The sequence below is a fragment of the Perna viridis genome, chromosome 7, assembly GCF_037379345.1.
Source record: "Perna viridis isolate PV_CMFRI_1.1 ecotype Kerala chromosome 7, ASM3737934v1, whole genome shotgun sequence".
Classification (NCBI taxonomy): Eukaryota; Metazoa; Mollusca; class Bivalvia; order Mytilida; family Mytilidae; genus Perna; species Perna viridis.
Genome location: NC_142451.1, coordinates 24,847,895 through 24,874,741, shown reverse-complemented (window position 1 = coordinate 24,874,741; position 26,847 = coordinate 24,847,895). Strand labels below are relative to the sequence as shown.

Sequence of the window (26,847 nt, the reverse complement as noted above, 5' to 3'; positions counted from 1 at the left end):
ACTGATTCATTTAGTCATTTTAAATCCGCCATTTTTGCACATAGAAGTCACATCTCTAATAACATCGATTGCTTTGCCCTCGGATTCCACAGATGCAAGACAGTCATCGACATACATACTGTTTGTCATAATTGTCGATACAGACGGATGATATCTGTGTGCATAATCTTCAACAGTCTGTTTCAACGCAAAGTTACAACATGTTGGCGAGGACGTTGCCCCAAACAGATGGACGGTCATTCTGTACTCAACGGGATTTTCAACTACATTGCCATTCGGCCACCAAAAGAATCTAAGACAATCTCTATCTATCACAGGAACTCTAACCTGATGGAACATCGCTTCAATATCTCCTAGAATAGCCACATGTTCCTCTCTGAATCGTAAAAGAACGCCAAGTAAATTGTTCGTCAGTTTTGGGCCTTGGAGTAACTGTGAATTCAACGAAATGCCCATATAGGTTGCTGAGCAGTCAAAGACTACACTGATCTTATTTTTCTGCGCGTGATATACTCCGTGATGAGGCAGATACCAAACTCGGCCATCATTTCTGTCCAAATCTTCTAGTGGGACGATTTCCATATAACCTTTCTCAATGAGCTTATTCATGAACTCGATATAATCTTCTTTGAATTTCGGATTTGTGGCAAACTTTGTTTTCAGCCCTTTCAAACGTTGCTTTCCCTGATATGCATTATTCGGAAGAGTCATATATGGATCTCGAAATGGTAAACCTATCTCGTAGTGACCATTCTTGTAGTTGAGTGACCTGTTCACTAATTCTAAGAACTTCTTATCTTCGACAGAATTTTCCAATTTATCATCGATGATTCTTTCCGGGAAATCATAGTTCAAAGAATTTCTAAATAATTGTTCAAGCCTCAAATTGTCTTCATCAATAGCTTCAATAGACATCAATTGCGCTCGATTCACAACCTGTTCTGTTTCGTCAAAGTCTCTGATTACATTCCAAATGATCCATCCTAATCTAGTTCTAGTAGCGTGAGGTGATCCACTGCAACCTGTAGCCAAGTCTAATGGCATATATGCATCCGGAACGTTATTTCCAATCATCAGACCTACTTCACAATCCGGTGACTGCCATTTAATGTGCGACAAATGACTCCATTTTGAAATTTCATCTTCTCTAGGAATATGTGTACTTGAGACGGGTATCTTATCTTTGGTGTAGACCTTTGGAAGATTGACAATATCAAAGTCCATGACTTGCATTCCGGATACGGCGTACATTTTTATGTTGAAAGGCTCTCCCATGGTGTTTACTTTCAAGTTCATTTTTTTACCATTTCCACCGAGACGTGTAAGCAAATCTTCAGTACAGAAAGAAACACTACTTCCAGTGTCGAAGAATGCGTACGTTTCAATTACGGCAGGTTTATCTCGAAGTTTGACCTTTACTGGTATTATTGCCATTGCACAAGATGACTCACCGGCCCCTGTATGGGTGGTACTAATAATCGGATTCCAGTTTTCAGTCAATCGATCGGTTTGTGTTGATCCTGTAGACGTATTTTTACTTTCTTGTTGTTGTCTTTCACTATCATGAAGTATGGTTGGGTGTCTTCTTTGACAAATTTTACACGTAAGTCTATTTCTACAATTCGCTGTTCTGTGTCCTATTCTCAGACAACCAAAACAATGAGCTTTTGCTTTTAAGTGTTCATAACGGTCTTTGATGCTGAGCTTCAATATTCCCCTACAGTTTTCAAGACTATGATTTCTTTCACAATATGAACATTTCTGATCATTGACCTGTTTTTGTGTTTCCTGTTTTATCTCAGTAGCAAAACTACTTTTGACATATGTTACCTCTTTCATTTTCGTTGCCTTAGATTTAGAAAACTTCGAGTGTTGTGAGTTTGAGTTCGTCATAGCAGGTTTTCCATAAACAGGATCATTCAGTTTCTTAGCCTCAGTTTTCACAAATTCCACAAAGTTTGAAAATTTCACTTGTTGTTTCTTGTCTCTGATATTCGACACAACGGTTCTCCAACGATCATGTAAATATAGTGGAAGTTTTTTCATTAACGACTTAATGTTTTCCGAGCACTCTAGGATTCTGATAGCATCTATACTTTCAATTGCGTTTAAACATTCTATCAAGAATAGAGAGAATTCATCTAGCCCCTTTGAATCGCCTGATGTAATGTCGGACCATCCTAATGCTTTTTTGATGAAAGCATTGGCTATTACTTCTTCATCTCCATATCGTTCTTGGAGTTGCCTCATTGCTGAGTTATATGCATTTTCTCCTATTAGCTGACCAAAACTTATTCAAAGCTTCCATTTTTGCTTCAAGTTCGGCCCTAGTTTGTTCTTCTATTAATCTCTTAGCATATATACTACTACGCATACCTTGACTTGACGCCTTATTTGATGAAGCACGTGTCCCATTGTGTCTGCTTGACCTTGAGCGTCTTTCATCTTTCTGTAACTCTTGGCTCATGGAACTGAAATACTGCATCATACGAGTTTTGAATAATTGACACATATGATTTCTTTCATCAAACTTTTCAATGTATAAATCTTTATTATCATGAGTTATTCTTGGTAATATGCTTTGGTGGTGTTCGATAAATTGTTCATATTTCTCCATCCATTGATAATGTTTTGATCTTATTGAATCGAAAGAACGTTTTTCATCAATCATGTTAATTATTGAATTCGCTAAAGTCTTCAATGTAGTAAATTGCTTACTTGCATTGTTCATTTCTAATTGTTCTCCTTTCTCAGTGAAAGTTCTTGGACGTGTTCCTCTGTCCTCATAACCATCTAACTTAATACCTTTATCTTCTGATTCTTTGTCGACGTTCGCATATTGCTTTAGCCTCAGCTTCTGTCTCATGAGTAGAAATAGCTTCATGCATCTCAGTATTAGCCACAGCTTTGTCGTCATCCTCTTGTTGATCCATATCTTCTGGTCAATACGTTAATGATATAATGGTGGGCTTGAAGTCATATACTAATTCGTCTCATTCAAGTTTATTCAGTATCAATATGAGAACGATTAACGTATTGGTAGACTCAATAAACCCTCAAAAGTGATCATTCTGATAATTCTTCATCGAAATAGATATGTGACCTTCATTGTTTTCATTTAAGAGTAAGCTTTTTTAAAGGGACATAAACCAATGTAACATATAATTCTATGCAAATTGTGTGAAATCAATCAATCACCAAAATCAAACACTTTGGTCTCAACATTTACCCCGAGCGAATGCAAGAAGTTAAATGGTGACATAAATGGCCCGTCCATGGTAAAACAATAATAAAATGCCGTGGTAAAACAATGATAAAATGAAGTTTCTGAGATTTATTTCGATTCCAATAGGACTTGCTTCTTCATAGTTTTGAGTAAATGTGCAGACTATATGCTGCACGAAATGGCGACTGTTTAAGAGAAAAATTAAGTAAAACTAAATCTTATGTGTTCATTTCAAAAAACAAATATTCGACTACAGCGCAAACATTGCACTTTGATCCTGTATGTTATGAAATACAAAAAATACCAATCATATATATTGCAAATTTCGATATGCTGTACAATTGGTTCAAGGAGTAACCTCTTATCAGCAGCATTAGAATCAAATATATAGGAAGATCTCAATCCCAATAATATTGTCAACAAGAAGTGCTCAATATCAAAATTATCGAAATACTCGTAGGAAGCCAAATTCATTACCGAAAGAAATGAATGAATCCTCAGTAATTTAGGTATTTTCAAATTTGTAATACTGCAATTTTGATAAAAAAATGAGGGCTACTAAACTGCTGGTAGTTTACCCGAATATTGCCTAAATAATTGAAATGCGTATCTCTTTGATCCTGTGTAATTGGTGGATTTTCTTCGAGGATAGTTGATTTGCATTTTCGTAGTTGAAAACTACGAAGTACTACGCATCACGATTTCGAACGAGTTAAAATGTAAGGTCATGGCACATGTTTTGCTCAACTTGATGGGAGACAAAAACTCATCTACCGTAACCGATTTTTTTTCTAGGGAAATACACAATGAAATTATTTAGGATCATAACCACCATTTCTAAGGCAGACACGTGCCATGTCTGATGGGGATAACTTTTTATTTTCGATGTTTTTTTTTAATTAAAAATAAAATAATTTCATCATTGTTTTCAAATTTCTATAATTGTAAGCCGATAATCAAATATTCCGTTGATTTTTTTATCTTCTTAATCATACAGTATTCATTAATAAAGGGTATGCCATTCATACAGCCATATTAATTTATACATGTATCAAAAGCATTCTTAAATAGCTTCAACTGGGGGCATCGACTCTTTTGACATTATTCGTTGGTCTCCTTTGGTGGTCCAATATACGGTCAAATTTCGGCCTCTAATTGAGGTCATTTGACAGTATCCCTCTAAACTTTTACACATAGGCTTTCTTGATGAACTAAAATGTTCAAACGTCAATTTCTGGCTTAGTACTTTTTGTTGTTCCATATTACTTTCGTAAGGTGGTCGTTACTTTACCAAAATAAACTGGCCAAAATATGATTTCCCAAATCGGGTTGAAAAATGTTGCGTTGATATCTTGTGTGTTTGCACAGCCAACAAATGCGATATGTGAGGTCTATGCACCGTTACAATTTGACTCTGTCACTTCTATATGAAAGTTCCCGGAAGGTGACTCGCGTATTCGCAGTTCGTTTTCACCTGACTTGGTACCGTCGTGCCATTTTAAGGCTTATTCTTGGTTTTGTGATTTTCCTTCTTTCCAACGTATCAAGTTTTCTTTTCCTCCTTCGTCTGCTCCGAACGATACACTTTATTAGCAACTCGGTCGCTGTCCTAGAAAAGCAGAGGACGCTTACCCTACCGGTGCATCAGGCCCATGTTCCCTGTTTTTATTTGTGTCCGGGTTGCTTATTTGCTATTGTTTCTTTGTACTTTTAATTTTTGTTATTTCATTTCTTTGCTGTGTATGTACTTGTTTTCCTTGTTTAGTCTTTATCCTTGGGATATTTTTTTTATTTTCCCTCAAATCTTGCTTTTCTTTAGTTCCCCATTGTTAGATCAATGTATAGGTGTTATTATTCCAATTAAAATGTTACGTATTGATTGCTTTAATGTAAACGTTTTACGGATTTAATTTAAAACGTTTTCATAATCGACTAATCATGAAATTCTCAAATTCTGTTTCGGTAGAGTATTGGAAAGGATCGGAAACGAAGCTTACTAAGGAGCCTTCGGTGAGATAGCACAATCTCATATGAATTAAACTGTCATATTAAGGAACGATTTAGAGACACAACACGCATCATATTACAGTGATACTTAGTGTAATTGCAAAGCATGTGTATGTCGTTATATCGTTCCAAAAGATTGCACTTTTTCCCGATCGATTTCCTTTTTATATTAATTTGTATATTAACGTTCCAAATGTGGTTTTCGACTTCTCTTTGAAACAATAAAACACTATGAAATACTAGGCTTTAATGATATGACATGTCATACAATGACACGAACAAATTGTTACCTTGTTTTAAATTAGTCACATGTCTTTTCAAGTTAATTAATTTCACTTGATAAACAAAATATTCTTTTCTCGTGGCTAGTTCTGGAAGAAAGCATTAAGGTAAAAACATATAGAATCTTAGTTTTTGGAAGTTGATTTTTTATATCAATGTAGGTGATTGTAAACGTAAAGGACTAAATGTACATCATACTAATTACAGTATTAATATTAAAATGTGCATGTTATCTGTAATCGGGAAATTGAAAGGTCGTCTTTCTTTTGTTTTTGTTTTGTTTTTGTTTGTTTGGTTTTGTTTGTTGCTTTTTTTTTTGTTTGTTTTTGAAAAGTCAAGTACTTCAAGGCGTAACAATCGTTTAACAATCAAATGTCGATTTTATTTATATTTTTTTTTTTATAATTTTTTAAATATTACAAACTTTCTTAAAGTAAAAGTTAAACTTTAATTTCGGTCATTCAGCACTTGGTTTCTATCTGTTGATTTACTACTTAACACTTAGAATCGACGGAATTTCAAATTAACAAGACCTAAACAATGTTAAAATTTACATTTTTAGAACATGCCTTCACGCAAGACCGTACAAATAAATAATATGTTATGCAAAGTAAATGAAAATTAATTCACTAAACAAACATGTACATATTATAATTAGTATGATTTTCAGACTTATATTAACTGAACACAAACTAACTTCTATTGCAATAAACCGTCTATTTAAATATTTATATCCTTAGCAAAATTCGCTTTGTCTTAAGTAGCTGTTTCGAAGTTGTTGAACACAATTTTTTAACACAACGTGTCATGGTTTTCTTTTCCTCTTTTGTCAACCCCGGACTTGACTTTTTATGAGCAACTAGGCGGGTATTTCTATAAAAGCAAAGGATGTTTACCCTACCGGTGCAACTGGTCCATGCTCCCAGTTTTTAGTGGATTCCGAGATGCTCATTTGCTTTTGTTACATTTTATATATGATTTTAGTTACTTTATGTTCTTTGTTGTGTATGTCTGTTTTCCATGTCTGGTCTTTGTCCCTGGATTACATTCTTTTGATTACCGCTATAACCTTGTTACCCTTGATTACTCTTTCTGGAGTTATACCATCACATTACTACTAGCGCATATTGACAAAAACTATTCCTATTATACAATTTAGTATATAAAATAATTTATTTCACTCTAGATACTTGTCTTGAAATGTTAAACTTAAAGGTACGTGTAAAATTCCAACTATTGGTATAGGCTATTTTTTTTCAAAAGAATTGCATAATGAATCATTAACAGTAATAGCCAAAATAATTTGAACAATAACAATAACTTTTGTGTGGGATACATTAGAAGAGTTTGAAATGATAACATGTTTTGACACCATCGAGGTTAGAGGCGTTTTATAAGTCAACAAATCAACATTTCAAGAATGTCTTTTTCAGAACTCAAGATGACACCCAGCCTTTTAGGGTTCACGATTGCCATCCTGCTTACTCGATCTGCAGCCCTTTTACACAACCCAACAGAGGGAAGTCTACAATGTCAGTGTACCTGTTCTCCAGTTGGTATTCCTGAGAAAACAATTTACACCAGTGGAAACCTAAATATTATTGATAAACATGTTCATTCTGCGCCAATTTCTGTAGAAAAAACAGTAGTGGGAAAAGAAACGAGCATTAAGGATATACACCTTAATCAGGCAACGGAAGAAATAAAACATGTCGAACAGTTCAAGGATATAGCCGCTCCAACAATAAAAAGTTCTTCTGACATAAAAATAAAGGATAAGATAGAGAATGCCGCAATCCAACATACAGATCTGATCAAGCCTCAAATTAAATGGACACATTCTGCCCGTTCTACCATAGCGTCGCCCGATGACAAAAAACCGACAAAAGATGTAAGCTTGGAGAAAGTAGATGTACCTGTTACTAACAGTCTAATGAAAAACATCGACACATTTGTTAGTGATAATACCAAATCAACCAATCCGACGAAGTTATCAAACGAAGGAACAATAAACATTGTTTCAGAACAACAAATAAAACTACCAAAGATCAGTGTTGTCCCAGAGCAGCAAATTAAACAAAAGACATCAAATTTCATTTCTTCAAATCAAGAACAGCAGCAGAAACCGGAAGTAATCAAACCTGAAATGCCTCCTAGTGAAAAACCAAAACAAATATTGTCTATGATGTCATCACATGGTTTAAATACTCAAAACGCTGCTGGGTCTTTAAGCCAAAGTAGTTCTATGGTGTATAATTCTGATCCCAAGAAAGGTGACCAAGTAGCTGCTGATATTGGTTTCGTCATGGATGGCGGTGCTCTCAATCCCATTCTGAGTGGTGTGATGTCAGGAATGGGAGGCACTGGATCAGGATTTATCGTCGAGAGTATAAGTAAGACACCAAATAGAGGTACATTTGTTGATAACATCGAAGCTAAACCTTTGGTCAGTAGTGGTATGATTGGTAGTGGAACTGTTTCTAGTCAACCTACAGGTCTGTCGCCGTCCAATAACGAGGCAAGCTCATCTTCGGTCAAATCATCGTTCTCTTTATCAAGTAGTGATTCCAACCAAGTGATTTCGAAGCAAGCTATATCAAATACTGGCATGATAAGTCAAGTAGCTACTTCAAAGTCAATGGAAAATATGAAAAACAACCAGGGACAGGACGTGAATGCTGCAGATGGAGACTCAAACAAGCAGATGACAATGGCAAATTCTGGGGTCATTGCAAAACCTGACGAAAATATGGCATCAAGCAGAAATATGAACGAAAATAACCAAAACCGAATGAATGGCAACAACAACAACCAAAACAAAATAACAAGCAATAACAACAACAGTGGCAACAACAATAACAAGAACGTTAACACTAATAAAAACAACAATAACCAGAATCGTCATACAAACAACAACAACAACAATAACCAGAACCGTCATACAAACAACAACAACAACCGTAGGAATAATAACAATAATAACAACCGAAACCAAATGTCCAGCAACAACAATCAGCAGAAGTTTAATCAAAATAATCAAAGAAATAATGGAAACAACGGGAATAATAATAACTCTTGGAGAAAACCGCAAAATGGTGGGAATAATCAACAGCAGGGTCAAAACAAAGGTAGAAACAATAATAACTGGAACCCTCAATTATTTAACGAGTTCAATTTGAAGCCGTTCCAAGTCCAAAGAGACCAAAAACCTAACAGTAATCAATGGGGAAATTCTGGAACCTGGGCACCAACGACGGTCATACCTTATGGTATGGATCCTAACATGTTTTTCAGCTTAACAATTTAGGTTAAACAAAGTAAACTCGTATGTTTGGACAAGGAAGTTTGTATTTATATCGTTATACAACATGAATTTTTGTGGAGTATTTCTCACGACAATCAATATCACTGTTATTCAACCAGACAAGTACCGAATATGTGTGTATTGTTTTGTTGAAATAAGTTTGTTTCGACGAAAGAGTTCCTTTCTTGTACACTTGAGCAATTATTTTAAAAAGGGTGTTTACATTTGAGAACAGATTTTAAACAAAACCGCAGTGATGTCTTACGTTGATCAAGTATTGCAGAAAATATCATATTCCGCAATTCTCCACTTCAGCAGTTGTATTGTACAGGTTGACTTTATATTTTATTTGACCAGGGAAACATGAAAACAAAAAAGATTTAAAACATATAAAGAATAAGAATTATAAAATTCAAGTGAATACCGGTGATTATTTTTGGTGCTTAATTTTTGGGGGGTTAAATTTTAGTACATGACGCCAATAACGAATCGCCTGAATCTGCACGAATCAATTCAGTGGAAAAGCGACCGTTTGATTTTTTGGGGTGGGGTGGATGCTAGGATCAAATTTTAAATAACAAGACCGAAATCCAAGTGATAGAAAAAAATTGGGATACAGTTAAAAAAACAGGACAGGACAGGCTAGTATAGTGTAAAAATTAAATAGTCAGGTCAGAAATAAGACTGGATATGATTCAAAGACACACAATTTGACCTTAGCCCTCCCCCTTAGAAATCATATTTACCAATTAGTCCATAACCAAGTATAGTTCAAATATGTATACATTGATTGCATCTTCTTTCCGCTACCAAAGGATTACTAAACTATGGTCTATTATAGTGTATAGTTGTCTTATTGTCTTTTTTTTTAATGTAATACAGATTTTTATTCGCAATACTGTATAGTTAGCTCATCATTATACGGAAAATATATGTAAAACATCCATAAATTGGACTTTTGTACCATGCACATATTAAATTACACACATAAAGGAAATGTAACATGTACTAATATAGTCATATGAAATGAATTGTTAAGTGAAGCGTTTTTAAAAATAAATAAAAACGACATTGCCATTTTTATTTGTTAATAAAACAATAAATTAATTGATTGACTACAAAGTTCCAATTAGCGTTGTTATAAATCTCTACTTCTTAATTAAATAGTGTATTTTGTAAATTGATTGACAGAAGGTTGTTTTGTGCCAAGAAACTGTCAATCATGTTATTTTCTTCCTACACATTTCTACGCATAGTACTTGCATTCAAAAAATACAAAATGTCATGATGGATATGTATCAAATGAAGGTATTTACAAAATACATAATTCTGGGATGTGACGTCCCTGATTGGTCAAGACGTATTTTACGAGTACGTTACGGCAGCGCAACGTTGTTTACGAGGATGGAAGTTGAATTTCTGAACTGGTCCACTACCTACAAATAGAGATACACGTTTTGCACCTCTCACTGACTAGTATGACTGCATTATACATTTAAAGTCAAGAAACGAAGATAAATTCAGGAAAATAAATCAAACCATTCAGAACCAACAACTTTTGACAACCAAAATGAGGTTTACAGATAACAAACAACATTGGACAACTTTTGAAATAGAGAGCAACCGACTCTTAAAAAACGAAAAAATATATCAAAGAAAGCAAACAACACTTCACAGATGAAAAGATTTTACAGAAAACAAACATTTACAAATAAAAGATGCCCACAATGAACAACAACACTTGACAACTAAAAACAATTATAAAAGAACAAACAACACTTAAGTTTCAGTCCCTGTAAGAATTAGGTAGTGGGGGTAACATGGTATGATAAAAAACACCACTTTTTTGAATGTGTAATTTGACTTATTATAAAAAAGACAAGGTTATCCGTATCATTTTAGTAAATTGAGTTATAAAGTTCATTTTAGGGCAAAAACCTTATCTATCTATCATTCTATTGAAATATTTCTGAACAAATACAGTAATGCAGATATCAAATAGTGACCTTTTGAAATGGAGAAGTCATCTTGAGTGAAGTTCGGTGGGTTTTTGATTTGCATGTTTCTGATTTTTCCCATTTTGCATGATTTTTACAAAAACTTAACACTTAACAACTGAAAGATGAAAAGAGATAGCAAACAATTTTGACAACTAAATAATATTACAGAGAACAAAGAACATTTTAAAAATAAAAAGATATTAAAAAAGAACAAGCAGAACTCGATAATTGAAAAGATTAGCAGAGATCAAACAAAATTAAGGTTTCACAGAGAGAAAAAAAACACTTGACAACTAAAATCAATTCAGAAGACAACTAAAACTAAATTCATTCACAACATACAACACGAGACAAATAGATATGTTCACAGAGAAACAGAGAACAAACAATATTTCACATCTAAAATGATAGTCACAAATAAAACTACTTGGCAATTGAAAATATATTACTGTTGATACTTGTCAAACTAGGTTCTTTACCGATTAAGGCAGCGAACTGTTCTTTGTGCAATATTTATTTACTTGATATAATTAAGCACTTAGTCCTAAGTTGTGAGCATTTTCTGAATACTCGAACTAAAACGTTTTATGGAATACTCGCCATTTTAACCGATCAGAGACTCCATCAGTTATTTCAAGATGATGACGAACTTATGATTTCGCTTTTGGGTGGAATGAAGGTGGGGTGGAATGACTTAGAAGTCAATTTTCTTTTCTCTTTTCTTTGAACAATGTGTGTTATAAAGCTGTCTTTTTTTCTGAGCTGAAACCCGTCAAGTGTCGATTGATTGTGGAATATGGAAAAACGTGTCAACCACATAAGAGAGAAAGGTTGACATGAAGGTAGAGGGAAATGGACCTTTGAAATAGAAATTTGGAAATTAGGGTACAGGGAAATGGAACTTTGAAGCAGAAAATTGGACATTTAGCCCATGGGATTCAAGACGAGGTAACATTTGAGGTAGCAATGTCGACAATATAGTGCAAAAAGGACTTCTAGACCGAAATTGGACATTTAAAAGAGTAATAAAATGATTTGTTGTGGGCGGTTTGATACGACTGCATAGTTCGAACCATGAACAGTTTGGACAAGTATAAACACACCATTCTAACTTTACATAGCTTTGAATTTTGAATGCAAGCAGACATTTGACACTGTATAAGAATTTGACCAAAACCAACGTGGTCCCTTTTTGTCCCTCAGTTACTTAATTCTCCAAACTAAATCCCAACTTTCCTTTGGGAATATGGCGCATTGTGGTAGATGCATTATACAATTTTAAAGAGATACATGTGAAAATATTCATGTTCTTATCTAGACATAAAAAAAAATGATTGATCAAGTCACAACTCCCAAAACCATTCCCAAGTCTATTTAAAAGATATCCATTTTAATCATGAAGTTATTCCCTTGCACCAGCAGAACGCTTAACCCCCAAAATCGATCCCATTCTGACCTTGTGGTAAAGAATATTTTGGAACAATGTCGTAGACATTATGTGATTTTACTCGAGTTACAAGGTTAAATTCTATGAAATGCTTATTTTTGGCCCCTAATTCCAAAACGGTCGCGGCTAAAACCCAAAATCAATACAAACCGTCCTCTTGTGGTTTGGATTCTTCTAAAAAAATATGTAAAGATCAACCAAATACATGTATTACTCATTCAAGTTATCGCACGAAAACCAAGTATCTACGAACGGTAAGACCATGCCATTATCCAGCCGCGAAAATGGACATCAGGGTAAATCAAAATGGTCAATTTCAGACACTCTGATGCTAGAAAAGATACTATTTGAACGGTTAAAGGACATTTAAAGGGTACAAGAAATTAAAGATGGGGGACATTTGCATTCAAATAGTATATTTTCCTATTCTAAAATATCTTTTCACATAAATTTAGAATGCTTAAACTTCTGGTCATTATCCATGGAACAAAAAAGTTCTTTCCAGTATTTCATAAGTCAGTCCGGTTGTTTTCTCAAGAAATAAGAAATTAAGCATTTGCTAAGAAAATCAGAAGATGCTTAATTACCCTACATGCCGAACTGGAAATTTTACTTAACTTTGTTGTTCTGCATTCATCCTATTGTAATGCATAACTCAGCCTTTTGTTTCCCCCCTTCTTTGCATGTTGTGTTTATTTTAATTTAAAAAAATGTAACTGTTAATTTCAAATACAAATTAGTATTTAGCTGGTTTAGCCTACCATTCCCATTGGATATCACTGTACCAAGTCTGGATGGTGGTTGTTACCAAAATGGTCTGGTTTTTGCCTTGATATTGCCATTTGTAATATGAACTTTCCTATCTTGCCTGTTGCCTGGAATTTTTCCCAATCACTTTGGTAATTTTGTAATTACCCTTTATTTCACCAACCTGGCATATGAACCTGGCACAAAGACAGCTGATGTGTGACCAGTAAAGAAAGTAATTAAAAATGGCAAAGCTGTATTCAGCCAAGAAAGTGAAATATATATAGTCATTTATTGCAATCTAACTGAATAAAACACCCTTTTGTCATCCCCGTGAACTGTCACTTTATTTGTTACATTAAATGGAATATATAGTAGACGTAATTGTACTGAATCAACTAGAAGTCAATCACCCTGTAAGTAATAGGAAGACCTCAGCAATGCAATTTTGTTTACCATGCCTCCTAACTCTGGATAAAATTTTACTTTGTTAATAAAGACAAAAACAATAGAAACACACAACTATGTAAAAGTGTATTTATTTCATCTAGATATCACAGTTATATTATTCTAGGTAGTTAAATCATAAGAGTATTAAACACAGAGTTTTGAGTCTTTGCATTCTCTAATGTAAAGAAAGGGAGAAAATATTAAGTTGGTGACTTTTGGAGCATTCAAGGTGTTCATAAAAAACATGCTTTAAGTTATTTTCAGTTCAATATACAATGTACATGTATGTAGACTTCCTTTTTATTCTCAAACAAAATGTCTGATCATCATAATACATATCTATCACAGAATATATGCTTAAGAATTGATTTTAATTCAGAAACAAAATCTGAATTAACTATAAATTCATAGCATTTGTTTGAACAAAGATGGAATGTGTTAATATCAACATTTTCCAATCCAATAGTGGCCAAGTTAATGCAAAGAAAGACAACTCTATATATTGACATCTTTACAAGCTAAAAACAATAAATGCAATTTTTTTGTTCAGCACTTTTTTGTCATAAATAAAAAGATGTGTATCAGTGAATGGCATGTTGATCAACTCTTACATGTAAGGAAAAAACCCACATACATAAAAACGGGCTCTTATTCAAAATAGAAGCATTTTTAAATTACAGGAAATATGAAAAGACATGTACACTACAATCATGATAATGTATATATACTGGTATATATTTCATTTTACTAATATTGAACTTATTCAAATTGATGACATTTTTTTCTTCAAGTTTATAGAATAAATTCAAAGCTAATCAATATTCTTTACTAATTTTTCATTTTCATGTAAAAATGATTAAGTGCCTGTGCACAAATTGTGATACAATTATGCATCAATACAGAAATGATTATTCTAAATATAACACAGTGTACCTCAAGTTTATACCATAACACTACTATAAAACATATTACCAGTGTTCTCCCCAGGTCATTTTATAGCACTGCACTCTGCAGTGCTATGATTTCTTGACACTGTGCTATCAGTAATTAATTTTAGTCAGAATGCACTATGGGCACTGAGCTATAATTTTGGAGGAAGACCAAAAGAGCTGTGCTATGCCAGTAAGCACTCTGCTATTTAAAAATTATGGGGAGAACACTGATTATACTGTTATTGTATTAGTTGCCCAACCAAGTGCATTGACAGTATACACGTACAGTACCTGAACCGATCTGTGCAACTAAAATTGCGATCAGTCAAAACCCATCCATTAAAATGGTGATCACATCACTTGACCACAGAATAGTCAATATATTTTACAGATTCCATTGTTTCGCTTGTCAGTTTTTACACATATTTACATAATGCAATAGATCTAAACATCAATTATTTTTTCTTTTACATTTGTTTTATTTTGAATAAAATACAAAATGTGGATTTAATATCTTAAATTTAAGATAAATTTAATAAAGTAATATATTTGATTTGTTTCAATAGAAGTTCGAAGTTTCAAAACTTTGATCAGATCGGCTACCAGTCATCGGTTATCAATCAATCAGTCATATAGTTGGGCGGATCAATTCAGGGACTGTATTTATTGACATGTATGGTCACTTAAAGAATAAAAAAGACTTTCACTCCACCTACTTCCCTGCTTTTGATTGGACTACCTGTGGAATGTAATGTCAACATCTGGGGCTGCCAGTGCAGTAGAAAAGTACTAAAAAAGTTGTTTTAAAAATCAAACCTGACAAAAAAATTATTAAGATTGCATAATGAAGACAATGACAGCATGTTGACTAGATATAAAAGTAATATACATCTACAAATTCAGCACAAATAAGGTCAAATGCTGAGCGAAGCTTGTTCTTTTATTCTGCTAAGAAGCTGCATGAATATATTTTTTTTTAATTTTTAGTCAACACAATGTTATTGTCTATTTATCATGTTTACATTTGTAAATTTTAAAAATGTAACAAAATAAATATCTCTAAAAACTAAAAATCAACTAATAAAGATAACCAAAATATAAAAATAAGTTAACTATGAATATTTACAGTGTAACTAATAGACTTTACATAAAAAAAAATCAACAACTTTGCTGTAATGAGAAATGATATAGTTATCTCCCTTGAAAATGGACTAGTCAAAAATGTATGACACATAAATGATTAACTTATAGAATAATAGAATAATAGAAAGTTTAGATCTCCTTTTAAGTTGTACATTTACTTGACCTAGTAAGTATGTCAAGTAATTGCCATTCAATCATGGGAAAACCAACTCCACAACCTGAAGTTCACTTTTCATGTAATACTCATTGTAGGGTAATGATTACAAATACATTGTATCATCAATTTTGTACATGATGTAATGTGTACCATAAGTAACCTTAAACCCAAGTATAGAACAAGCAAAAGAAGACAAATTTGGTAATGTACTTTTGACATGTACATGTATGTGCACAGTGCTAAATGCCTATACATACATGTATATGTACAAATGTACATATACATGCATCATGTAAAATCTTCTACTTTCACTATCATTTGTACATTTCTACATGTTCTAGTTAATTGTCGAGAAAGTACTTTATAAATTTGATTTTGAACTTCTCATTGATGATAATTAAATTCTATTGTACAATCAAATTCGTAAAAAATCTGTGAATTCAGTACATTTGAAAATGAGGATTTATATCGGATGATTTTGTTTACAAATATTAGTGATTCTGAAAGTGGAAATTGTGTTGTGAGCTTCTATAAATAAATAACCACTAGGAAGGTCTTTTTTGACTGAACCAAACATATACAATAATCCCTCATGAAAACATTAAATTGTATGGATTCAGAAATGATTTGAATATTGAATTAATATGAGATTAAATAAGTAAATGCAATGCTGGGCAATGTACTGCACTACACAGCCATATGTGCCACGTACGACAATCATATGGTGCTCAATTCATATAATAATCATAAGGTAATCATATGACAATCATATTATATTTAACATATGATAGTCATATGATTATCATATGATTCTCTTATGTTAATTTTGGCTTGAAACATATGACAATCATATGTTTGGGAAAAAAAACATGATAATCATATAATAATCATGCGATTATCATATGTATAGCAAATCATATGATTATCATATGGTGCTCGATTCATATGATTTTCATGTGTGGCACATTTTTTTTTCTATACGGGACTAAACAGTCACTTACTACATTTATACATTAATTTGAAAATTAAGAAAAATTTTATACCAAATTAAAAAAAAAAGAACTGATTGATGAAAGATTAAAAAAATCTCATTCTCAATAGAGAACATGTATATAAACTAGTAAAACATCATGCAAATCTAACAAAACACTCATTCAACAAACTGTGTAAAAATTTCTAAAGATGTTACTTTAAAAATATTTAAAAATCCAACAAAAAATCTGTCATTGACAAGAAAAAACAGGTGCACTACGCTCATTCAACAGATCAAAAACCCTAATTTCATAACAATCATCAACTTCTTGGAGGCACTGTAGTAAGGAGGATGGCATTCTTATCAACCCATTGTATAAAATCTGGCGATTTACGCTTCACGCATTGTAACAATGATTTACAATCATCCTCTGCTGTGTGAGACACAGGTGGCTCACAACCAAATGTCCGTTTGTAGATGTTTGTCAAACTGTAAGACACTTTCCCACGGACACTAAAAGGATTTGAACTTCTTGTTGTTGTGTTATAACTGGCAGTTACAAAAGCACTGAAAGAATTTGAAGACAAGTGGTTCTTATTGAAAGAAGCATTAGCACTTAATTGTTTCAATTGTTCATTGATTCTAGTAGATTTTGGTGTATTTAGTTTCACCTTTTCGGTACATCGTGCCAACTGTGTGACCGGTGTATATTTCAGTTCTGACATAACAGGTTGTGTGTTTTTCACTGGCGTCGTCTCATTAGTTGTCTGAATTTCAGCAACTTCTCCTTTCTTAGGTGTTACACAGATAGCACTGCTAGTTGGCACATTTGTAAAAGTTGGACGGTAGGTAGGACTATCTAACCCACTCATCCCAAATGTAGGAACTTTGCACTCAATTTTTTCAACTTCATTCACTAAAACTTCATCCTCTAGACTATCCTGGGTGTCAAAAAATGGAATTGGTCTTGTATTTTTGTTAACATCACATAGTAGCTTAGCGTTATCTTCATTGTTCTTGTCAATCATTTCATAGTCAGTACTACAGTTAAGACTAGAATCACTACTCCCATCATCCTCATCAGAGTCAAAATTCAATCGCTTTTTTACAGTTTCAACCTCCGGTTTAAATCTTTTTGCACTGAATAGTTTTTCCAGAGTTGAAGGTTTGCTTCCAGCAAAGTTTTCTTTCCCACTTCCTGATTTATCTCCTTTAACTTCTTCTGACTGAAAAAGTCGCTTTTTGACAGCTTTTGCTTCACTGGGACACCTGTCGAAAGTGGCATCACATTTCCTTTTCATCTGTCGGACTCTCTCTTTAATGTTAGAACAATCATTTTCAGGAATTGTTTGACCTACTGGAGTTTTTCTACTAAGATTCAATGAACTGGACAAATCTGTTGCTTGAAGCAGTGGATCAAGAGGAGTAGTAACTCTTGATGTCGGCTGAGATGATGATCCTTCAACTTTGGGATGCCCATATAAGTCAATATATCCATCAAGTTCTTTAAATGCACTTATAGAATCAGCACAGAGTAAGTTAGTTGGCAGATATTTACCTGTCCTTTTCAATTCATCAAGTAACACTGGGAAATCAAAGTTAGTACCATTATGAGCCAACAAACAAACTGGAGCAGGAAGCCGATTCAGAAACAAAGTTAAGATATCAACAACACTGGAGTCAAATGGGCTCTGGTCATCAAGATTATCATTGTAAAGACCTTAAACAGAAATATAAATCAATTAAATATTTGGGGTGTGTTGTTTAAGACAATAACAATGACGATGATGTACATGTAACATATCACATTGTTTGCATCAGTATATATAAGATTCTACAAAAACAATTTGTACATAATTTCATTTTCTCCTTTATTTCATCATAAATATCTAGTATAACATTTATTAGAATTAAATTGAAGTTTGATATGAAACATACCTGTCAATTTGCAAGCCTCTGGTTCCATACATTTCTGTGGATTAACACACAGAGTTACTTTGTTAACCACTCTTGGTGTTCCAACGGTTGTCAACAAGTCGTCTCTTTGTACTGATAGTAAACACAATTCTGTAATTCGAGATTTACTCAGCCCAGTAGCTTCTATGTCAAAGAAGACAAGAGACTTTACTTCTCTTCCCTCCATTCTGTTCTGATGTGTTATACACTAGTTTACACACGTCCTTTTAAATGTCCCACATTGATCTTGTTCTAACATGTCCATCTGTCAAAAACAGAAACCACGTGCTAACTGTAAACAAATGCCTGAGGGCGTGTCTCTCTGTATATCACAGTCACCTGTACATCGATAATTAATTATTGGTGATAATTATCTATTAGTCTATTAATCACATTACTGTACCTGCCAATAATTTCACACTATCTCGCTGACATTAACGATGAACATACATTTGTACTTGTTTGTTGTGCAGCATTGATCACGTGGTCCGTGACGACAAACGTGCAAATTATCATAAACCACAAAATCAAAATCGGATTTTTACATAATATTCTTGCATTAGCATAGTTTTTATATCCCATTTATTGTTGATGAGTTTGTGCCATTTATATCACAATAAGTAATGCATATTTGGTTTTACAATTGCAGAGACCTATGTGGCAAGCCAAAGTGGACACAAATGAGTGTTATAAGTATTACAAATTTGATTTCTAATAATACAATATTTAATTTTAAAAATCGTTTTTTTTTTTTATATTAAAAATTCAATTCTAATATTAAAATTAGATTTTTTAATATTAGATATTGATTTTCTAATATGATAAAATGGATTTGTTTTATTCAATTAAGATTTTTTGATATAAGAAAATCATTTTGTACTATTAAAAAATGTGACTGATTTTGCAATTTTGCAAAGTGATTTTTTGATGGTAGAAATTCATTTTCTAATATAGCAAATTCATTTTCTAATATTACAAATTCAATTTGTAATATTGTGTAATATTTTATAATATTGCAAAATCAGGAAATTGTATTAGAAATGACTTTTTAATATTACAATATGAATTTATAATATTAAAAAATATGTTCTGATATTTAAAATGAATTTGTAATATTCAAAAGCATGTTATCTAATATTAAAAAAAAAGATTTTTCAATATTACATATTACAAATTAGATTTCTAATATCACAAAACACTTTTTAATATTAAAAAATCATTTTTAATATCAAAAAGTCAATTCAATTTTCAATATAAAAAAAACCGATTTTTTTAATATTAGAAATTGATTTTCTAATATTATAAAATGGATTTGTTGTATTCAATGAAGATTTTTCTTATTAATAATCATTTTTTTAATATTAAAAAATGAGACTGATTTATCGATATTGCAAAGTAATTTTTATAAAAATGATTTTAATTCATTTTATTCAGCCCCTAAATCTTTATCTGCACATAAAAAAACACACATTCTACCTTCCCTGTGTATATTTTGCCATCTTCTAGTCTCTATAGGCAGTTTGTGATTAATGGTCCTAAATCTAAATGAAGTTTTATATTTCTATCATATAACACATTGAAGTAATGTTCTAGTTCATTTTAATCTTTATATAGATTCTGTAATTTAGAGCTTTTGGAGAAGTTTGCACATTAGAATGCCAATTCTGTTGGAATTATTCAACGAGATTCGGTTAAATTTGATTGAATTGTATATCCATTCAACACAAGTTCTGAGTAAGAAATACATATGAATAACCACATTAATTGACAACGTTTTTTGACAAAGTTTAACCATATAAGTCAATATATCCATCAAGTTACCATGTATTTCATTTAAAGCAAAGTTGTACAGAATTGTCGATTTCTTGTCTTGCTTGGAAGTGATTAAATTTGCCCAAAGAACAAAGGTATTGAAAGGTCATTTAAATTGGTCGATTTCTACATACATGTACAGCAACACATTGAATTAAACATGGATTGAAATGAATATGAGGAGATATTGCAACACCAGAAAAAAAATCTTAGTGAATATGGATTTCCAAAAGGTATTAATGACGGTCATGGTTAAATAATCCCATATCAGATTTTGCTAGTCTGCCATCATATTCTCAATCAAAAATCCCGAGATTTTTTTCACTTATATAGTATCCAAAAAACTAGGTACCGGATATGAAACACTAGAGAATATAATACTAGTGGATTCATTCCGTCACTTAAAATTTTAATTACCACAATCGCTAATCTTCGTTTTAACTGATATCATGTCCCCAAAGAACCATGTCCCACTTTTCATTATTCCCCTTCAGAATCTGGATGTAATTGCTGGATATTTAACGCTTCTTGTATCATTATAACTAGGCAATTTTGTTTGTTGGAATAACTTCGTAAACACTATGGATATTCGTCTCCCGGATGAAAAACACTTTACGGAATCAAGTTGCTGTTTTAGGTTACAGACCACCAATTCAACCAATGAGCATTTGGAACGTACGCTAAAATAGTCCTACGCAGAAATTACCCCTGTTCCTCATAGTGCTGTGAAAAAAGTTCTCATCTTATTTAAAAAATTTAAACAGTTTCTGAAAGGAAAAACATTTCTGTACATTTTATAGGTGCATTTTGCTTCTTGTGATGTGAAGCCTAATCTCCATAATGATTTTTAAATATACCCCTGTCTTGTGAAAACACTGGGATTTCCCATGCTATTTATAGACCCTTCACTTCCGGTGACCAGTACTGCACTGCAAGTCTGCTAACCCCACATGCCATTCTGAGGATTGTGAGCTGACATATGTAGAATCATGCTGATATATAGTCTTCTGCAGGTTAAAGTTAAGGTAAAGTCCAGAGAAGCCATTGAATATTGTGAAATTAGCATAGAAGCCTATGGAAAGTGGAATTAGTGGTTTTTAGCCTATAATATGTGTATCTGCGTTTTCTCGATCAGAATATAGTTTTAATTTAGAAAAAATTGTCACGAAGAAGATTTTGCATTTCACAAATGACTGAAAAAATAGAGAGCGATTTTTTTATATGTTTATTTAAACAAATAACATATACACAGAGACGTGTCAATAGTAATCGGTCCTTCCTAAATTTCCTATTACTTCCTATGCTAAATAATACTTTTTTCGAAAAATTGTCAATGGAATACTTCACCGATTTTGATGATTTATTTACCATTAAAAAAGTATTTAAATGAATTCAAACTTTTGAAGTTTGATAAGGTTCTACAGTATCATTTTCAGAAGTTTCAGAGAATTTAGTACTGTAAAAAATAAGTATACTGTTGGAAATAGTGTAAATACAGATAATAATTAACATAATCAATTATCTGGCAATTAACATATGCCTTCATTCTTTTTCAAAGTAAAAAGTAAAATTTCAGATATCTTTCTCACTTTTTATGAAAGATCATGGAAATTGATTAAGAATTAATTTTCAAATTTGTTTATTTTGAAAAATGTGATCTGGCCGAAGTCTTTTGATTTTCCGGATTTGTGGTATTCGGTTTAGAAATTACTTTTCATGTTTTTGCTGTTCTATGTATCAATTTTACTCCCTCCAATGGAGAATAGATAGTGTAGTTTTTTCTATAAAATATGGGATATAAACCCAAAAGATGTTTTGATTGATCAAATGTAATATTGCAAATTTAAAGTGAATTATGGAAATATGCAAATAAAAAACTAAAAGTTCAAATATATACAAGAATCATTTCGTCAATCAGGACAGAAATATCGAACAGCTGCAATTTGGAATTTTGTTTCGGTGGAGGAAGACGCCTTTGAAAGTTTCAGAAATAACCTGTCTTTGGTAAGATCTTTGCACGTAAGCCTTATATTAGACATTCTTAGTTTGAATTTCGATTCGCTTAAAGGTCGAATGGAAATTTCTGAGCATGCACAGAGAAGTAAAACATTGAATACCGGTAACCGCACCCATGTTCCACCTGCCTTGCAAGTAGCTTTTATTTCACTTCAACTCATGAAACCATGATTTAACGTGCAAAAAACCAGCAACGACTTTACAGTATAATTTAAAAAAAATCAAACTAAATATTTACATACAATGAAGGCAAATGAAGTTAGTTAATATTATACGTGGAATGTGAATAAGTAATGAGGTGACATCATGTCTCACCTTGATTATCTCCCCTTTAAACACTTATTCTTGTTCTGGCAATTAAATCCTAAGAATAAGAAGTTGATGTGCAGATGGTCAAATAAAGATATATTCAATTTTATTAGCATTAATTTTATATATAGAACTTTGAGTCCGTGAGACTACCTGAAACAGGAGAGTCAACACTTTTAGCTTTCTTCTTTTTCATGCAAGCATAGAAACATTAAATATTTCTGTGATTTAAACAATAGAACAATTATGTATAGATGAAAGAATAGGAAAAAAGTTGAAATGGATTACTTTTAGACCATTTTGATTTTTTTTGAGACTCAGTACGGTTTTAGTGGAGCTACTATTTTTCTCCATGTTGTGAACAGAATCACAGCATCTCGTTATATCCCCACTCGCAAAGTGGGGGGATGTAGTGATGGGGGGTGTCTGTACTTCCTTCTGTTACACAGGGGGAACCATTCTCTTACTTGTTGCTCCTATGGCATGCATGAAACTTACACAGAATCTTAATTACATTTTCCAATTGTGCACCTCCTATTTAGATTTTGATCCGAAACAGTTTTGAGGTTTCATATAGAAAAATAGGAGTGCTATTAAATACCCTACAGGGTTTGACATATAACTTTTTTAGCTAGGTAGTCCCAAGGGACTTTCTGATCAATAAATTAGGTAGTCCTCAAAATAATCTTGCAGCCCTGTCTTTAGGTAAAATAAGAATTTAAGGTAGTCCTCTCTCAAATTTGGGTGGCACAGGACTACCAGACTACTGTTAGTGTCAAACCCTGCCCTACCACGATATATCACATGCTTTTGCATGACGATATAATAAAAAATACTAGTGACATCACCTACAATATTGTGGATATTCATTTGTTTTAGAATATACAAAAATGTGCTTTGTCATTTATTCTAACATTGATACATCAATTAATGTTGAATTGGAAAAAAAAACATTGTTTTTATGCTCTTTGTGAAACTCTTGTTCTGAGTTTTTTATTAATGTACATTTGTAAGCGGCTTTAGTTGAAAAAAAAGAAACCAGTGTGGAATTAGAGACCCACCAGGGTATTTGTTCGCAATAGGTATTGTGATAACATATTATTTGTCCACAGTATTGCATTAGGTATTGTTCTTGTTCAGGTGTATCGTTGCAGTTCTATAGCAAAACTTGGACTTGTGAATATGGGGACATTGGGAGACCCATCTCTTATTTGTTTCTTCTCCTATACCACTGAATTGAATTAACATGTAGTGAAGAATCTTCATTATATGTTCCCATCCTGCATCTCCTATTTTAGATTTTCATCCAAATCATTATGGAGGTCAAAGTGTACATGATATCAAATGGGAGAGTGGGGTTATCGAATTAGTGAGCATTACTCAAAATTTTTCTGACACAGTCAGTATAGCTTCGCTTTTTACCCTTTGACCTTAAAGACATTCTTCCATGGAAATGCAAGTCACCTGATTGTAATTCTGTTTATCGATTGGCCAAGTACTGATAACTTAGTGGCGTTTGAAAGAAACTGGAAATTGAAATTGAGTGCCATGTGTTATTTCCTGAATGAAATGTAGAAAATGATAAGTAAAAAGATCAAATTTTACTGCGTTGGTTATCTTTTTTAAACTTGTTTAGTTTTTACTTGTATAACATATACAATGTAGGTTTCACTATAAATTGTAAATAATTGTGGGGTAATGCAGCAGTAGTCTGAAGAAGTTGTTGAACATTCATATTTATAAAAAATGGGAATGTATAAATTTTATTAAAAAAAACTGAGTTTGGGACAAAAGTGTATGAAAAAGAAAACATAAATTACAATGAGACATTCTTTTAAATTCAGTTTACTTTTCATATTCAAGATAGATTTTTAGACATTCAAGACATCCCTTTAGTTTTAAAAATAACTGCAGTAATGAATTCTCTTATTGTTCTTTTATATTCACTCGACAACATACAAATGTGCAATGTATGATCATTTCTGTACGGTGAATTTTTGTTCTTTCCATTCTGCACCCTTCTACTTTTGCACACACACACATTGCCATAGAGCTTTCTGCTCTTCTTGAGGCTTTGCAATACAAGTAGCTTGAGCTTGCTTTAAAATAGGACCCAAAAAAATGATATACCGCCATATATAATACTGATTTACAATTTGAAACCAGTTTATCACTGAACATAAATACAGTAAAACCAGACTTAAGGCTAGAAACCACTAATTCCACTTCCCATAGGCTTCTATGCTAATTTCACGATATTCAATGGCTTCTCTGGACTTTACCTAACTTTAACCTGCAGAGGACTATATATCAGCATGATTCTACATATGTCAGCTCAAAATCTTCAGAATGGCATGTGGAGTTAGTAGACTTGCAGCGCAGTACTGGTCACCGGAAGTGAAGGGTCTATAAATTGCATGGGAAATCCTGGTGTTTTCACAAGATATGGGTATATTTAGAAATCATTATGAAGATTAGGCTTCACATCACAAGAAGCAAAATGCACCTATAAAATGTACAGAAATGTTTTTCCTTTCAGAAACTTTAAATTTTTTAAATAAAATGAGAATTTTTTTCACAGCACTATGAGGAACAGGGGTAATTTCTGCATAGGACTATCTTTGCGTACATTCCAAATTTGGTGGTCTGTAACCTAAAGGGACCTCTCTTGTATAGAACCATTGTCATTTCTGAATTGATTCCCAATGTCAAATTATATTCAACAGGCCGAATTATTTTGTGAATGCAAATTAAAAATTGTGGGAGAGAAAGGGAAAGACAGACAAAATACTGGCTGTTATTCCATATAACATAGATGCCCTCTACTTACCAATTCAATCATAAAAAATTTATTGTAAAAAATTTATTTGCTGCTGAAGTTATCCTGCTAGGTTAGCTTTTTCTGCAGTTTTTATTATGTTTTTTTTATGCAAACTAAACTGCATCAAACTCAACTCTAAATTGTTATATAAAATTAGCTTTGATTCTACATGTTTTCCCTCAAAAGTTTTGATCTAAGTCTGCATTTCAAATTTCAGTTGTTTTCATGTAGGGTTGCTTGCTGTATTGTTTTTGCATTAGTAAAATTTTTGGTATTGTGGGTGAGCACAAATGTTATATTAAATTCTAAGGAAGGTGGGGCTTCCATGTCCCAACCAAAATTTTATTAAGTCCTGCAAGGTTCTTGATCTGTCCCTTGGGATCTGCCTTGCTGATCAGGCAAGTTTTATTGAAGGTTGTAATTAAACCCTGGGAGTTATATTGTCTAGGGAATACATTTAATGATCTTATATAACAGCAGCAGCATTGTTGCCTCTTAGTATTGGATTTTCTGGTGGTATCCATAGTAATGAGACAGTATTGATCAGGATGCTGTATCCTAGCTCAGGAGGCCATGTTCTGTTATCTCTCTCAGTAAACAACATTCCAACACATGCTGGTTATGAATGAAATCAATGGATTAATACATTTTTGATTAAGGGGGAGATTGGGTTGTACCATGTGGAGGGTGTGACTAATTGATAACAAATGCACAAATGTCCATTTTTTGGTGATTATCCAGACATTTTTGTGATAACTGTAATAGTATTAGCATTCGCTTATCTAGTGTACTATGGGATCTACTGCCTGTTTCTGTATCTTTTGTCAATAAGTAGAAATCAATCACCGTTCAGGGGTAAGTCAGAAAAAATAATATTTTTTATTATAAAAGCATTTGCTGCAAGGATAATGTCTTTCATGGAATGAATCAAAAGATTATATCTCAGTCATGTCAGAAATCAATAGAATGCCCCAGGTGTGTTCCGTCTAATTGAATGTAAGTAAAATCTTAAAATTTGTATTAGCAACCATATAATTTAGTTTTATTCACAGACACATGCTTTTTTACATCAATTTTCCATATTAAGTAGAGTTTGTAACTTAACATTTCAATATACATTGTATATCTTTAGTTTATGAGTAACATCTGACATGTCTGTTAGTCAGTAATTGGCAATTCTCCTAGCTACATCATACTGTAAGGCATTTATATATTTTACTCCAGCTTATTGATTGATAATAATTAAATTTTTGTGAATAAGGACT

The 26,847-nt window shown here is 32.7% G+C and overlaps 4 protein-coding genes across 19 annotated transcripts in view; 2 read left to right on the top strand and 2 right to left on the bottom strand.

Moving 5' to 3' along the window:
- Positions 1 to 6: 6 nt before the first annotated feature.
- LOC148611949 (uncharacterized) lies at positions 7 to 2,250 on the bottom strand. The gene has a single exon (XM_088595343.1). The coding sequence runs from the start codon at positions 2,248 to 2,250 to the stop codon at positions 7 to 9; it is 2,244 nt and encodes a 747-aa protein (XP_088451469.1).
- Positions 2,251 to 5,537: 3,287 nt separating this feature from the next.
- On the top strand, positions 5,538 to 9,896 carry LOC148611948 (uncharacterized). Its single transcript, XM_088592983.1, has 2 exons — positions 5,538 to 5,622; positions 6,949 to 9,896. The coding sequence occupies exon 2, from the start codon at positions 6,957 to 6,959 to the stop codon at positions 8,820 to 8,822; it is 1,866 nt and encodes a 621-aa protein (XP_088449109.1). The 5' UTR covers positions 5,538 to 5,622; positions 6,949 to 6,956; the 3' UTR covers positions 8,823 to 9,896.
- Positions 9,897 to 13,536: 3,640 nt separating this feature from the next.
- On the bottom strand, positions 13,537 to 19,118 carry LOC148611947 (uncharacterized). Its single transcript, XM_088592982.1, has 2 exons — positions 18,607 to 19,118; positions 13,537 to 18,388 (listed from the first exon to the last, which is right to left on the bottom strand). The coding sequence occupies exons 1-2, from the start codon at positions 18,809 to 18,811 to the stop codon at positions 16,989 to 16,991; spliced, it is 1,605 nt and encodes a 534-aa protein (XP_088449108.1). The 5' UTR covers positions 18,812 to 19,118; the 3' UTR covers positions 13,537 to 16,988.
- Positions 19,119 to 22,299: 3,181 nt separating this feature from the next.
- Positions 22,300 to 26,847, top strand: part of LOC148611946 (spectrin alpha chain-like) — a 44,312-nt gene continuing 39,764 nt past the window's right edge. For 13 of the 16 annotated variants that reach the window (XM_088592976.1, XM_088592970.1, XM_088592968.1 and 10 more), the window contains exon 1: positions 22,300 to 22,440. Coding sequence is in view for 1 of the 16 variants with exons in the window: in XM_088592980.1 (XP_088449106.1) it covers positions 26,290 to 26,437 (148 nt within the window). In the remaining 15 variants the exon portion in view is untranslated. Of the gene's footprint in view, positions 22,441 to 26,274; positions 26,438 to 26,847 lie in introns of those variants that run through there. The other 3 variants (XM_088592980.1, XM_088592969.1, XM_088592965.1) reach the window with 3 other exon arrangements.

Excerpts from the sequence above, each read along its gene's own strand:
- LOC148611949 (XM_088595343.1), bottom strand. The coding sequence starts at position 2,250 with ATGAGGCAACTCCAAGAACGATATGGAGATGAAGAAGTAATAGCCAAT.
- LOC148611948 (XM_088592983.1), top strand. The coding sequence starts at position 6,957 with ATGACACCCAGCCTTTTAGGGTTCACGATTGCCATCCTGCTTACTCGA.
- LOC148611947 (XM_088592982.1), bottom strand. The coding sequence starts at position 18,811 with ATGGAGGGAAGAGAAGTAAAGTCTCTTGTCTTCTTTGACATAGAAGCT. Across the intron at positions 18,389-18,606 it reads AGAGGCTTGCAAATTGACAG|GTCTTTACAATGATAATCTT; the intron begins GTATGTTTCATA and ends TTTCTGTTTAAG.